Consider the following 15,769-nt stretch of genomic DNA (forward strand, 5'->3'; position numbering starts at 1 on the left):
TGGGATTTAAAGACATTGAATTGTTTAACCAAGCCTTTTTAGCAAAACAGGCCTAGAGATTAATACAATTCCCGGACTCACTCTTCTCTCGCCTAATGAAAAGCAGGTATTACCAGGACAATGTTTTCCTGACAGCGACTGGTGGTACTAGGCCGTCATTTGCCTGGAGAAGTATTCTATTTGGAAGAGAGTTGTTAGAAAAAGGACTCAAACAAAGAGTGGGAAACGGATCCTCCTTAAATGTCTGGACCACTCTTTGGTTAGAGGATGATAAAATGCGGGCTCCATTCATGAAAAACATCTTGGTCGACCTGGAGCTAAAAGTGATGGATCTGATTGATCCAGTCACGAAATATTGGGATTTGGAATCTTTACATGAGCATTTTTTCCCTAGATATGTGCAACTGATTCGGTCTTCTAAACCGGTAACTTCCTCTTCAGATTTCCTGGTTTGGAAACACAACAAGTCGGGAGACTATAGTGTCAAATCAGGTTATTGGTTGGCTTGTCAAGTGTATAAAAAAGACTAGATACTCTTAGCTACGATGCAACCCTCCTTAAATGGAATCATAGACCGGATATGGAAGACTCTTGCCCCATCCAAAATTAAATTTTTTTTGTGGAAGACAGTAAGTGGTGCAGTTCCTGTGGTAGAACGGTCGAACTCTAGAGGAATGAAAATAGACCCGCGTTGTCAAACATGCAGTATGGAAGGAGAATCTATAAACCACATGCTCTTCGTGTGTTCACTGGCTAGACAGATCTGGGCACTCTCAGGGTTCCCCCTCCCGGAAAACGGGTTCGACATGAACTCTATCTACCAAAACGTCCATTTGGTCCTGGAGCTCTCCAAAAATCCCTCGATACCTCTTGTTACCAGAAGAACCTTCCCATGGATAATTTGGCTACTCTGGAAAAACCGTAACAATTTGATTTTCGAGGGTAAAACTTTCTTTGTCCCTGACCTGGTAAAGAAGATTAGCAACGATGCAGGTGAATGGTTCCTGGCACAAGAAGCAGACACTCAAGAGGAGAATAGGACGCAAAAGGCATACCAAACCAAGGCAATACGATGGAGACCCCGGAAAAACTGTGGCTCAAGTGCAATATAGGCTCTTCTTGGGATAGCGTTAAAGCAACTTGTGGTGCAGCTTGGGTCTTGAGAAACTCGGAAGGTACAACCCTGCTCCATAGTAGAAGCACTTTGAACGATATTAATTCAAAGGAAGAAGCAGAGACTAGAAGCATCCTTTGGACGTTGGAAAGCATAAAGAGCTTAGGGGTTTGGAGAGTAGTTTTTGCAATGGAATCAAAGGCTTTAGTAGGTGCTGTTTTACGTCCTGCTGCATGGCCAAACTTTAAAGTACAATCGGAACTCTTACTACAGGCTTTAGAACTCATTCCAGCCTGGAAGGTAGTAATGGAAGAAAGGAAGGCTAACCTTGGAGTCTCACTTATAGCAAGAAGTCTCACCAGGGATAATCGATCACAATCGTACGTAGCTCAAGGCTACCTCTTTTGGTTACAGGCGGTTTTTGAAACCGATAATATCTTTCCTTGATTTTCGATCATTTGTTTTTTTAGTCAAACGTTGGTTTCTTCAAGTTTATAAAAAATATCATTCAAACGAAAAAAAAAAAAGAATCTCATGTAATAAGTAGACGTGGTAAGAAAAGTAGTCATCTTTGAAAACTTTGCCACAAATTTATCAATGTACTATTTTAGATAATTATAAAAATATAATTCCGGAGAATACTCATTTAAAAACAATAGTGTAGCTCCCCTCATACATAATAGTGATTTTTTTTTTTGACATCATCATCGCTATACACCATTTTTTATTGTAATTTTAACACCACAATTTTGTTTTCTTCAGTTACAACACTAAAAAAATGAATATCTTTTACTAATTTACTATATATTATTTACTTTTATATATTTTAATAGTTTTTATGTTTGTTAGCGTTTAAATTTAAATTTTTATGTTTCCAATATAATGAATTTATCATCAATTTTTGTATTAATGTTGATATTTTTTTTATAAATAAAATACATTTTCATATTAATTAAAATAAAAATACAAAAAATTATGACATTTCACCAAATATCATATAAAAATTTAATATTGATTATTATGCTATAATTTAAAAAAAAAATTATTATTTAATACATATTACTATATAATTACATCAATATTAATATTACAAAATAACATTACATATTAATATTAAATTAAAAAATTTAAATTATTTATACTCCCATTATTTAATTTATCAATTAAATTACTAAGACAACAAGTGAATAACGCTTATGGCTGTAGAGGTTTTGAAGCAAAACTTACACCAAAATGGTGTTTTTAGTAAACCCATTGGAGTTGAACTAAAATGTTATATACTTTTTGATTTTCCCGTTCACGCGTTGTTCATTTGTTGTAGTAGTCGCGCTACTGTGACAACAACTTTCATATCCCTTCATCAATATCGTCTCACATACCGAATGGGAAAGTGAGAAACAGAAAAAGTAGAGATGAAAGACATTTAATAATTTGTCTAAATTACAGTAAAGGGAAACACTTTTATCTCTGTAGCAAAAATATACCAAAACAGATTAAAAAAAATCAGGAAAAAATTAATACACTAATAAAGAAATCCAAAAAATCTAGTGAGAGAGAGAGAGAGAGTAGTAAGAAGATGGGAACGAAGGAAAGCGAATGAGAGAGATTCAACAGGGGTAGAAAGAAAGAAAGAAAGAAAGATATTTTTAAAAATATATAAAACCTTTCTCTATCTGTCTGATAAGTATCAATCACTTGTTGTCCAAAAAAAACCAAAAACACAGACTTGAGAGTGTGTGTTAGAGAGATCTACGGAGATCTCTTCTTCTCCCTTCATCTTAGGACTCCTCTAATTTCTTATCTTTTACCTACTTCAACTCCTGTTATCTCCCACAGATTTTTCCCAGAAATTTCAACTCTTGTTCTTCTCTTCCTCCCAAAAAAAACACTGTAAGTTAATCTAAGTTTCCTCTATTTTTTTTTTTCTTTTTCTTTCTATGTGTCTCAGATCCATTTCTTTAGAGCTTGAGAGCTGTAACCATTGTTTATGTAAGACTTGTTTTTGTTAATGGGCACTTCTGAATCATTTGAAGATCTGATCCTTCGATGAGTTTGCTTCAGAACTCTCTTTTTTATTTTTCCCTTAAATTTTCTCAAACTGGATTTTTTTTTTTGGTTGCAAAGTTTCGATCTTCGGGAGAAATGATAAAAGTCCATAGTTGTTGTTGATGTTGAGACTTAAAGACTTATATTTTTAGCGTTAAAACAAAGGAGTAGTTGCGTCTGATGTCTTCAAAATTCAACTTTTTTTGACTTAGCTAGTGGGATGCTTTAGGGGTGATGCCTTTACTTTTGGGGACCCATAAATCATGTACATGAAACAGAACTTACACTGTGTTGGAAAGTGTCTAATTTCAGATCCATTTGTTCTAAATCTTAAATCTTGTTTATTGTATTTGATCAAAGATCCAAACTTTTAGTTTCTGATCCAGCCCGTTTAAGTCTTCCAGTTAGGCTTCCACTTCCTTAACAAAGTCATGTTTCTGTTCTTCAGTTGATCTGCTTAGTGTTTGGCACCTTTGTTATATGATCTGATTATATATACTTGGTTGCATCTGACTCTGTAGGTGGGGTTTGGTTACATCTTTTGGTGTAATTGAAGTTATGAAGAGCGGGAAGCAATCTTCACAACCTGAAAAGGGTTCTTCGAGGATCTTGTCACTAACGATTCTGTTTATCGCATTTTGCGGTTTCTCCTTCTATCTTGGTGGTATATTTTGCTCAGAGAGACACAAGATCGAAGTCAAAGATGTCACAAGAACCACCACTACAAAAGCTGTAGCTTCTCCTAAGGAACCTACGGTTTCTCCTATTCAAGTCAAATCCGTTTCTTTCCCTGAATGCGGATCAGAGTTCCAAGATTACACCCCGTGCACTGATCCAAAGGTAACATCACTTCCACTCTCAACTTATTTATATTTCACTTTTTAGTTGCATATAATTGAACTATTGTTTGTGTTTCTTGTTCTCTCAGAGGTGGAAAAAATATGGTACACATCGTTTAAGTTTCTTGGAGCGTCATTGTCCTGCGGTTTATGAAAAAAGCGAGTGTTTAATCCCACCACCAGACGGGTATAAACCACCTATAAGATGGCCTAAGAGCCGAGAACAGTGTTGGTATAGGAACGTGCCTTATGATTGGATCAATAAACAAAAATCAAACCAGCATTGGCTTCAGAAAGAAGGGGACAAGTTCCATTTCCCCGGTGGTGGTACCATGTTTCCTCGTGGAGTTAGTCACTATGTTGATTTGATGCAAGATCTGATTCCCGGAATGAAAGATGGAACAGTCAGGACCGCCATTGATACTGGCTGTGGGGTTAGTCTCTCTTCCAACTACTCGAAATCTTTTCTAATCTGTTCTGGTTTATAATGTTCCGTGGTTTCTTCTTATGTAGGTTGCTAGCTGGGGAGGAGATCTTTTGGACCGTGGCATTCTATCACTCTCTCTTGCTCCAAGAGATAACCATGAAGCTCAGGTTCAGTTTGCTCTTGAACGTGGGATTCCTGCGATTCTCGGCATTATCTCTACGCAACGCCTCCCTTTCCCTTCAAATGCATTTGATATGGCTCATTGCTCAAGATGTCTTATTCCCTGGACAGAATTTGGTAAGTATCAATTGCTCAAAAACTACAAGAAATGTTATTTTGAATACTCCATAGTGATATCTACTAATGCATCTGAGTTCTTGTGACTGGTGTATAATCCATTTATCTCAAACATTTGGAACTAAGAAAAATGTGATCTCTGATCTTACAGGTGGAATCTATTTGCTTGAGATTCATCGTATAGTTCGACCAGGAGGTTTCTGGATTCTTTCTGGTCCACCCGTGAACTATAACAGAAGATGGCGTGGATGGAACACAACCATGGAAGATCAGAAATCTGACTACAACAAGCTTCAGACACTTCTAACTTCCATGTGTTTCAAGAAGTACGCCCAAAAAGACGACATAGCCGTGTGGCAGAAGCTTTCAGACAAATCTTGCTACGACAAAATCGCAAAGAACATGGAAGCTTACCCTCCCAAATGTGACGACAGCATAGAACCTGACTCTGCTTGGTACACTCCACTTCGTCCCTGCGTGGTTGGCCCGACCTCTAAAGTCAAGAACTCTGGTCTCGGGTCAATCCCAAAATGGCCTGAGAGGTTAAACGTTGCGCCTGAGAGAATCGGTGATGTACATGGAGGGAGTGCGAGTGGTTTGAAACACGATGATGGTAAATGGAAGAATAGAGTTAAGCATTACAAGAAAATTTTACCAGGTCTTGGGACAGACAAGATAAGGAATGTTATGGACATGAACACTGTCTATGGAGGTTTTGCTGCGGCTCTCATCGAGGATCCTGTTTGGGTCATGAATGTTGTCTCCTCGTACAGCGCAAACTCACTGCCTGTTGTCTTTGATCGCGGTCTCATCGGAACTTACCACGACTGGTAAGTTTTCATTTTGTTCAAAAAACACTCTGTTTTCGTTATTTGGTCTTTGTGATATTATTAACCTGTTACTAAATTTGCAGGTGCGAAGCTTTCTCGACATATCCAAGAACATATGATCTTCTTCACCTTGACAGCCTTTTTACCTTAGAGAGTCACAGGTACAAAATTTACTATTGTTCAATTTGGTATGGTTTAAGTTTGAGTTGTTACGATTTGGCTTTTTTGGTATTGAAGTGTTTCTTGAACTATATTGTGAACAGGTGTGAGATGAAGTACGTTTTGCTAGAGATGGACCGGATCTTGCGACCGAGTGGATATGTTATATTCCGAGAATCTAGTTATTTCATGGATGCAATCACAACATTGGCCAAGGGGATGAGATGGAGTTGCAGGAGAGAGGAGACTGAGTATGCAGTCAAAAGCGAGAAGATTCTGGTTTGCCAGAAAAAGCTATGGTTTTCGTCTAACCAAGCCTCTTGATGAGGCCACTGTATCAAAGTTTTTAAAAACTGGTAATCATAGTGTTTCTCTATGGCAGTTTTACAGAGACCAAAGGAGCTGGTCCTTTGAATCCAAGATATAGCTATAAACAATTTACTCTTACTTTTTTTTGGTCCTTTAAATTGATATTATATTTTTTAATTATACTAGTGACTATTTAACCTCAAAACTCCAGCACAAAAATACTTTTAGGGACTCAAAACTTTTGGTCTTTAAAGTTTCTCTCTTTGTCTCTTTCTAAAACGTTTTGTGTTTTATCGAAGAACACAAAACAAACACAAGAGTGAAACATTCTTCTGTTAAAACAGAGGATAGAAACAGAGCATAAGAGAAGAGAGTGTGAGAGAGCTCAAAGAGTGGAAGAGGTCCCAAATGTCAACACACTAAAACTTGTGCTTAAAATCTTGTTTACTTTTCTTATATAGATTTTAGTCAAAACTTTATGTGAATTGTCCAAAAAAAAAGAAGAAGACAAAACTAAGGCTATATTTGGAGATCTAATAACACTGCCTAAAATAATTGACAACAACACTAACTAATACTCAGAATCTGTGCCTCATTGTTTGATGTCAAGTGTCAAAAAGAGTCTTCACAGTTTCAACGAATATGATTAACATGAGAAAATGGTTGTGGAGCTACCTTTGGAACAGCTTTCTTGACGATCCCTGGTACACCAAAAACATTCCAAATCCTGAGAGTCTCGTCTGCTGCTACTGAAGCCACGGTACACCCATCCGGACTCTGTGCCACATAAAGAACTCGTGATGTATGACCAGTGAGTTCAACCATTTTCACCATGGATGGGTACTTCCAAAGTGTAAGCTGATTCTGTGTATACCCATGTGAGCTAAGCAATTCTCTTTCGTTTTTGCTCCATAGCAGTGAAGAAACTTGAGAGCCGGTGTCAACTGAATTCAAGCAAGCCCCAGTGAGTGTATTCCAAAACTTAATCGTCTGATCTCTGCCACCACCACCACCAGTTGCAAGCAAACTCGATTGGAAAGGGCACCACGCAAGAGCTTTCACAGCAGCTCTATGTTCCTCAAACCTATGCAGCCATTGCCTAGTTGAGTTGTAGGAGGAGGAGGCTAAGGAACGATCCCATACGTGTACCACATTGTCGTTACCCCCACTTGCTAGTTGTTGTCCTGATAACGACCACTTGAGACCACAAACCTCATCAGTGTGACCCACGTAAGTTGCCACAATGGATGATCTCATCCGCACATCATTGTTGAGGACCCGTCCATCCATTCCTCCAGTTGTTAGAATGTGATTGTTCCATGCCAATGATCCAACTCTTGACTGGTGACCACCTTGCAATGTTCTTATCATTCTACGATCAGAAGAATCCCACAGCTGCACTTGAGAGTTGTGAAGACCAACTGCAAGAGATTTACCATCTTGCGTCCAGTTAATGCTTGTGACAGGTCCCTCCTCTTCATCAACGGTCACAAGCTCAGAAGTAAGATCAGTGGATGCATTCCGCAAGTATACAGTGTCTCCCAAAGCCACGGCTAGAACATTAGCACTGCTCCAGTCCAACAAGTTAAGGTAGAAGTCATCGGCTAAGTCAGGTAGGTCTAAGGTTCTCTCACAATTCTGACGAATGTATCTACGAGGCTTTACGAATCTAGGTTGTTGTTGGTGAGGATCAGAAGAAGCAGAGGTAATACTACTAGAAAGCAGAGCTTGAGGTTTGTCTCTGAAAGCGAGAATCCGGCTTCTGTTCATATTCATTGTTTCAGCTAATCCTTCTATGTAGGCTTTTCTTGATGGTGAAGTTACTTCAGCCTTAACTTTTCTTCCTCCTTCCATTAGAGCGTAATGAGCGTAGTCAAAGTCCATCGCAGCCCTATTTGGTATAAACCTATCAAAATTTCCCTTGGATCGCTTCCTAGGGAGAAAGTGCTCTTTAGTTGTACACCAACCTGTCATATTCGTCATTACCAAACACACTCAAAAGAAACGAAATTAGAGACTTAATCAAACAAAGCCTGCAAAGACAGAAGCGTTAGTCAATTCGAAGAGTTGAGTTGAGTTTCGTCGATGAGAACTAAACAAATAAAGCCTGCAGGGAAAGAAGCGTTAGTCAATTCGAACACAAAGAGAAAAGTTGAGTTTCGTCGATGAGAGATAACCAAATAAAACCCTGCAGAGAAAGAAGCGTTAGTAAATTCCAACACAAAGAGAGAAGAGTTTCGTCGACGAGAGACTAATCAATCAAATAAAGCCTGCAAAGAAAGAAGCGTTAGTGAATTCGAACACAGAGACAAGAGTTTAGTTTCGTCGCTGATAGACAAAAGAGATTAATCAATCAAATAAAACCTGCAAAGACAGAAGCGTTAGTGAATTTGAACACAAAAGAGAGAGAAGAGTTTCGTCGCTGCTGATGAATGTGAGATGATGATCGAGAGAGCGAATGATTGAGAGCGATTTAGGGTTTCTTTTGTTTTCTCTGATCAATTATATATAGAGACTGATATATATCTTATATAATAAGAGAAGTTTTTTTTCTAACTTTGCCTAACAATGTGATATTTGCACTCTATATTTGTGACACATATCATTTTTATTAATTTTAAATTTTACATTCTATTTTTTTTCCTTATTTTATTTGTATTTTATATGATGTATAGTTTGTTATAAAAATATAATTTTTGTATAGTTTGCTTTTTGAATTTCTACATTGTTACAAAAATATCTTCCTTCCATTCTTTAGTTTAAGCATCTAATATATTTCATAATAAAATCATACATCATAGAACCTAAACAAAATTACTGATCAACCCAACTAAAAAATATAAACAAACTGAAACCAAATAAAAAAAAAAAATGGTTTCATACTTTTAAAGTAAAAACTGAAACCAAATTAACTTATGTTAGACTATTTATAAATATAGAAGATTTCTCAAATATATATATAAATCATATTATATGCAATATCATATATAATGTATTAAAGACACAACTCAAATTTGTATTTAATAGTATTATATAAGTTACAGTTTGACTGTCTTTAAAACATATGTACTAAAACAAAATGGTATCATAACATAATTGTTTTATCTCCCCCAAGAAATAATAGAAAACAATAGTTTCAAAATTAATTTATTGTTAATTATACTATTTATTTTAAAATGATTAGAAATAGAGACAATTTATAGAAGAAAAAAATATGTTTATTAAATTTGACATATTTCAAATTTAATATGTCTGTAACTAATTGTCCTATTACTATAAAATGGTTTCATAAATTTCAAAGTAAAAACTGAAACCAAATTAATTTATGATAGACTAATTTAATATAAAAGATTTTCTAATATATAAAAACCTCACATTATATTCAATAATCATATATTTGTATTAAAGACACAACTCAAATTTGTATTTAATAGTAATTTATAAGTTATATTTTGATTGTGTTTAAATTATATGTACTAAAAAAACATAATGGTATCATAACATAATTGCTTTATCACCCTATGATATAACAAAAAACAATAATTTCAATTTTTAATTTATTGTTAATCATACTATTTATATTAAAATGATTAGAAGTAGAGACAATATATAGAAAATAAAAATATATTAAATTTCACACACTTTTATTTTCATAAATTTTTATACAAACTGGTTAAACTTATAATATAAGATATTTGTTTTGTGATATCGTTTTAGTAAATTATTTTAAAATTGACTTATCATATATAAAACTATTTTTTGTTAACTATTACTTTTAGATGATGACAATAAAATCAATATATAGGACAACATAAAATTATCTATCAAAAAATTATGTAAGATATTACACTTTTCTTTCTAGACTACTTATCAGTTTTTTATTTACACTTTTCTTACACATCTAAATTGTAGTTGCACCGTAGTATTATGAATATTATTTTTTAAGACATATATTAAATTACATTTGTACATTTCATATATAATTGAATAAAAACTTCATTTTATATTTCATACATAAACATTTGGCACTCTATATTTGTGACACATGTCATTTTTATTAATTTTAAATTTAACATTCTATTTTTTTTTTTACTTTTTTATTTGTATTTTATATGATGTACAGTTTGTTAAAAAAATAAGTTTTGTATAGTTTGCTTTTTGAATTTCAACATTGCTACAAAAATATCTTCCTTCCATTTTTTTGTTTTAGCATCTAATATATTTCATAATGAAATCATACATCATAGAACCTAAAAAAAAAAATACTGAAACCAAATAAAAATAGAAAATGGTTTCATACTTTTAAAGTAAAAACTGAAACCAAATTAACTTATGATAGACTAATTTATAAACATATAAATTTTTTCAATATATATATATATTTATAAATCATATTATATTCAATAATCATATATAATGTATTAAAGACACAACTCAAATTTGTATTTAATTGTATTATATAAGTTACAGTTTGACTGTCTTTAAAATATATGCACTAAAACAAAATGGTATCATACCATAATTGTTTTATTTCCCCCAAGAAAAATTAGAAAACAATAGTTTCAAATTTAATTTATTGTTAATTATACTGTTTATTTTAAAAAGATTAGAAATAGAGACAATTTATAGAAGAAAAAAAATATGTTTATTAAATTTGACACACTTTTATTTTCATGAATTATTATAAAAAGTTAATTAGACTTAGAGTATAAGATACTCCATCTGTTTCAAAATATAGGATGTTTTAGTGAAAACACGCATATTAAGAAATAGTTACTGTTAAAAAGTTTAATCAATCATAAACAAGTCTGCATAATATAAAATATAAATTTAATCTAAAAGTTGTATAGAAAATTGGAAACATCCTATATTATGAAACGGAGGGAGTATATGTTTTGGGGTATCGTTTTAATAAATTAATTTAAAATTGACTTGTCATATTATAAAATTATATGCTGTTAACTATTACTTTTAGATATGAAAATAAAATTAATATATAGGAAAACATAATTTATCTATCAAAGTAAGGTATTACACTTTTTTTTCTTAGAATACTTATCAGATTTTTTTCCCAAAAAACTATAAATTAATTAATTTATCATAATTATTTAACAAACATACAAAAATTAATTAACTTTGCTGTAACTAACTGTCCTATTACTATAAAATGGTTTCATACATTTCAAAGTAAAAATTGAAACCAAATTAATTTATGATAGACTAATTTAATATAAAAGATTTTCTAATATATAAAAACCTCACATTATATTCAATAATCATATATTTGTATTAGAGACACAACTCAAATTTGTATTTAATAGTAATTTATAAGTTATATTTTGATTGTGATTAAATTATATGTACTAAAAAAACATAATGGTATCATAACATAATTGCTTTATCACCCTATGATATAACATAAAACAATAATTTCAAAATTTTATTTATTGCTAATAATACTATTTATATTAAAATGATTAGAAGTAGAGACAATGTATAGAAAATAAAAATATATTAAATTTCACACACTTTTATTTTCATGAATTTTTATACAAACTAGTTAAACTTATAGTATAAGATATTTGTTTTGTGATATTGTTTTAGTAAATTATTTTAAAATTGACTTATCATATATAAAACTATTTTTTGTTAACTATTACTTTTAGATGATGACAATAAAATTAATATATAGGACAATATAAAATTATCTATCAAAAAAATTAGGTCAGATCTTACACTTTTCTTTCTAGATTACTTATCAGTTTTTTATTTACACTTTTCTTACACATTTTAATTGTAGTTGCACCGTAGTATTATGAATATTATTTTTTAAGACATATATTAAATACATTTGTACATTTTGTATATAATTGAATAAAAACTTCATTTTTGATTGATATAGTAAAATAGAAACAAACGAGAAAAGGAAAATCACAATTACAACGGTTAGATTAATAAATGTGTATTATCATATCATATCATTTAATGAAGAGAAGATACACTTCAAAAAAACAAAAAGGAAATTAAACCTCAAATATGGAAATCTAATTTTATTGAAATTATAATTAAGTAAAGATATATAGAAATCGAAATCTATATAATAACCTGAACCGTGTTGTGTTTTACCCTAATTCTCAAAGAGTTTTTTTTATTCTCTCTTTGTCAAAAACAAAAAAAAGCTTCTTCTTTTTCTCTCTGTAAACAAAGCTTCTTCTAGTTCTACAATGTTGACGAAGGACAAAACAACGAAATTGTTGTCGGTGAGAAACCGAAGATGTTTCAAGAAACAACCTAAGACAACAAATCTTGCTTTGAGAGAACAGACCATGTTTAAGAAAGCCTCCGAGCTTTCCATCCTGTGCGATGTCGAAGTCTGTGTTATATACTACGACCGTGACGGAGAACTCGTCAGGACATGGCCGGAAGATCAATCCAAGGTTCGAGACATGGCGGAGAGATTCAGCAAACTCAACGATAGAGAGAGACGCAAGAAAAGCACAAACCTTTCTTTCTTTCTGAATAAGAAGACCCTCAAAGACAAGAAGTCATCTTTTGATATCATGGACTACAAATTCTCTGAGAATGTCTTGGAGATGGAGGCTTCGTTAGAGAGTTCTATACGGGTGTTACAAGATAAGATTCTTCGGTTACAGAACCAGACGGAACCCGATCAGAACTCTGTGGTGTCTTCCGACGGCTTCTTCACAACAGATCCATCATTGATGAGCGGTGGTGTGTCAGTAACAGAGAAAGACTTATCGACACCTTCATTGACTCAACAAAATCAGAGCAAAGTTTCAGTCTTTCTCTATAACCATGACAACGGAAGCTTCTGTCAACTCCCTGACTCCTCTGTTTCTACCTTTGACCCATCGACGAAGTTAGATTATGAGTTTTAACTCTTTTAGCAAAAAGTCTCGATTTAGATATATTTAGGGTTTGTTAGAGAAGTCGACAGTTTTTGTTTGAAGATGATATAACAAAAAAGTAAAATCATAATCAGTTCAAGTACAACGTTCCTACTACCTTGTTCCTATGAGTTTTGTTTAATTTCTATGAGTTCTTGTGAGGTACGTAACTGGATCAGAGTTGGTTGAAACATATTGGACAGGTCACAGTAGAAAGGTCTCAAAACGTGATAGAGGCTACTAACTTCGTACCACATGAAGAATTATGTCGTGTTTTTTTGGCCAAGTTAAATGAGTAAACGAACCATTTATATATTTTATAACAAAAAAATATCAAATCATACAATACAAAATTTCACAATGACCAGTAACTTCAAAAATTCTAGCAAATACATGTAAACGGTCAATCGATAAAAAAAAGTCACTTTGTACGGTTTTGCTTCTCCTCGATTCCAGATTGAGAGAAGCGTTTCCTAAGAACTGCAAAAACATCTTCCATCTTCACATCCCTTTTAGATAGAAGCACCATTGCGTGGTATAACACATCAGCCATCTCCGATGGTGTTCTTGAAACTTCCTCATTATCCTCCAGTGTTCTGCATAACTCATCAGCTTCTTCCCTGAAACAAAAAAAAATCCCAATAAGCTTCATAACGATCAAAAAGCTCAAATACAATTACAGATAACCGACAATATACCTGATCTTTGAGCAAAGCAGAGCGTCATCAGTCAATAACCGTCGAGTCCATGACGGTTTACCTTCTTGAGGAACTGTTGATTCTTCTTTCCGCTTGGAAATGATTGATTCTAGCGAATACAATGTTGTTAAAGCTAGCTTGTTTCCTGAAGCCTGTGATGCAGTCAGAGGAAGTAGTTGATTTCATTCAGATTTCTATTAATCTCTTGTCACATGAAAAGGTAAATAAACAAAACTCCACAGAGACAAACCTCATCATTGTTTAATTGATCGAAAACAGATGTGTAGTAGCAAGTCTCTTCTCCTGTGTGGCAGGTAGGTCCATCAGGTGTTCCAAGGTAAATAATCTGAGAAAATACAAACCAGTGAGTTTATGAAGAAGACAACTATTTTGATTCATATCAGCGGTCAAAGCAAACATACCGAATCTCGATCGCAATCAATATACACGTCGCGGATATTGATGAAGTTATTGGATGTCTCTCCCTTGGTCCATAAGGTTGATCTTGATCGACTAAAGAATGTAGCTTTCCGAGAACTGATAGTTGTGGAGAGGGCCTCCCTATTAACAAAGCCTTGCATTAGTACAGCTCCCGTGTCAACGTTTTGTGCTATTGCCACAGCTAATCCTTTGTCATCCCATTTAATGCTGTCCAACAAGTTATCTACCTAACCCAAGAAAACAACAGAAACCATGATAAACACCAGGGGATACAACAGAAAGCATAAACAATGCTTGCTGAGACAGTAATAAAAAGATCACAATTGCAACAGACAAGCCCCCCTCTAATAATACAAACAGTAAATGCATTATCGGTCTAGAATTGGAAGCTAAAAGAGAAATGTATCAATGGAGATTATTAAATTGTGGAGGACAGATGTAGCCCATGCCATCACAGATTCAGACGACCAAGCAAACGATGAACACCTTCAGAGAGAAATCCAGACAAAAAGATGGAAACCATCAAAAGGCCCTTCCTTCTCTCTGTTTTCTTTACCAGAGATGTAACAGTTCAAACTCACTTGTCAAAGAGTAGGAACCTGACCATCTCTGGCTAAATCTCAACTATACAGAATGTAATACAAATAGACTAACAAATAACAACAAATTAAGAGTAAGCACATGAATCTAAAGTTCATTGACAGATCAATGCAGCATGACTCCTAAACCTGAGAGCCCCAAGACAAAACGTTTTCCTTGTAAAAATATCAAATGTGGTGAACAGATGTAGCTCAAGTCATCACGGAACAAAGATGACCAAGCAAACGATGAGCACCTTAAAAGAGAAATCCCGACCAAAAGATGGAAACCATCAAAAAGCCTATCCTTCTCTCTCTTTGCTATACCAGAGATGTAACAGTCCAAACCCACATGTCAAAGGGTAGGAACCTGACCATCTCTGGCAACAAAAGATCCCAACTTTAAAATTATACAAGAAACATTAACACAAAGGCCAATCATAATAACAAAGTGTCATTCACTATTCTCTAAACTGAACACAAGTTAACTTCAGAATGTGTCTATAGAACTAACTGCAGAACAACATACTTCAGATGCTTTAATAAAATGTGATGAACAGATGTAGCTCAAGTCATCACCAAATGCAGACAACTAAGCAAACGATGAGCATCTAAAAAAGAGAATATCCAAACCTAAAAAATGGAAACCATCAAAAAAAGCTTTTCTTTTCTCTCTATTTTATCTACCCGACATGTAACAGTAGTTACTCATATGTCAAAGAGTAAGCACCTGACAATGTCTGGTTCAATATTCAATCCAACCCCTAATCCATACAATTTGAGCTTAACACGATTCCATTACAGATCATAAAGTTCAGATTATACAAAAGATTGATCCACTAGTTTACCTTAGCTTGAAGAGCAATGTTTTTATTATCATTAGACGCGAATACGACATTGGATCTGCTTCTCTGCTTAGTATATCTGATTGGGATGAAACAGCTACTTCTCGTATGTAAAGACTGAGCTAATGCATTGTACGATACCGCCATTAACTCGATGGAGCGCTTATAAAAGAGGAACCAAAAAGTGGCGGCGGACTGAATATAAAAGAGTGACGGAAGAAGAAGAAGAAACCCTAATTGGTTCTGGGTTTTGTGGTTTAGTTACAGAGACAATAAAG

The 15,769-nt window shown here is 33.8% G+C and overlaps 2 protein-coding genes and 2 pseudogenes across 4 annotated transcripts; 2 read left to right on the forward strand and 2 right to left on the reverse strand.

Annotated features, from left to right (window-relative positions):
- The first annotated feature begins 2,420 nt into the window (after positions 1 to 2,420).
- LOC104741787 (putative methyltransferase PMT20) lies at positions 2,421 to 6,226 on the forward strand. 2 transcript variants are annotated; one of them, XM_010462706.3, is made up of 7 exons: positions 2,421 to 3,004; positions 3,682 to 4,000; positions 4,089 to 4,433; positions 4,513 to 4,723; positions 4,875 to 5,553; positions 5,637 to 5,714; positions 5,817 to 6,226. In XM_010462706.3, exons 2-7 carry the CDS (start codon positions 3,719 to 3,721, stop codon positions 6,034 to 6,036), a joined length of 1,815 nt encoding a protein of 604 aa, XP_010461008.1. In that variant the 5' UTR covers positions 2,421 to 3,004; positions 3,682 to 3,718; the 3' UTR covers positions 6,037 to 6,226. The 2 variants fall into 2 exon arrangements, with proteins under 2 accessions (XP_010461008.1, XP_010461009.1); XM_010462707.3 differs by lacking the exon at positions 2,421 to 3,004 and adding an exon at positions 3,056 to 3,563.
- A 398-nt stretch (positions 6,227 to 6,624) lies between these two features.
- LOC104741788 (cell division cycle 20.1, cofactor of APC complex pseudogene) lies at positions 6,625 to 7,920 on the reverse strand (annotated as a pseudogene).
- Positions 7,921 to 12,197: 4,277 nt separating this feature from the next.
- Positions 12,198 to 12,920, forward strand: LOC104743711 (agamous-like MADS-box protein AGL53 pseudogene; annotated as a pseudogene).
- Positions 12,921 to 13,221: 301 nt separating this feature from the next.
- Positions 13,222 to 15,767, reverse strand: LOC104741789 (histidine biosynthesis bifunctional protein hisIE, chloroplastic). 2 transcript variants are annotated; one of them, XM_019235333.2, is made up of 5 exons: positions 15,495 to 15,767; positions 14,050 to 14,291; positions 13,878 to 13,973; positions 13,628 to 13,779; positions 13,222 to 13,549 (listed from the first exon to the last, which is right to left on the reverse strand). In XM_019235333.2, exons 2-5 carry the CDS (start codon positions 14,206 to 14,208, stop codon positions 13,351 to 13,353), a joined length of 606 nt encoding a protein of 201 aa, XP_019090878.1. In that variant the 5' UTR covers positions 14,209 to 14,291; positions 15,495 to 15,767; the 3' UTR covers positions 13,222 to 13,350. The 2 variants fall into 2 exon arrangements, with proteins under 2 accessions (XP_019090878.1, XP_010461010.1); XM_010462708.2 differs by having other exon boundaries at positions 14,050 to 14,295; positions 15,495 to 15,765.
- Between the last annotated feature and the right edge of the window lie 2 nt (positions 15,768 to 15,769).

Source organism: Camelina sativa, chromosome 14 (assembly GCF_030686135.1).
Source record: "Camelina sativa cultivar CO46 ecotype springtype chromosome 14, ASM3068613v1".
Taxonomy (NCBI): Eukaryota; Viridiplantae; Streptophyta; class Magnoliopsida; order Brassicales; family Brassicaceae; genus Camelina; species Camelina sativa.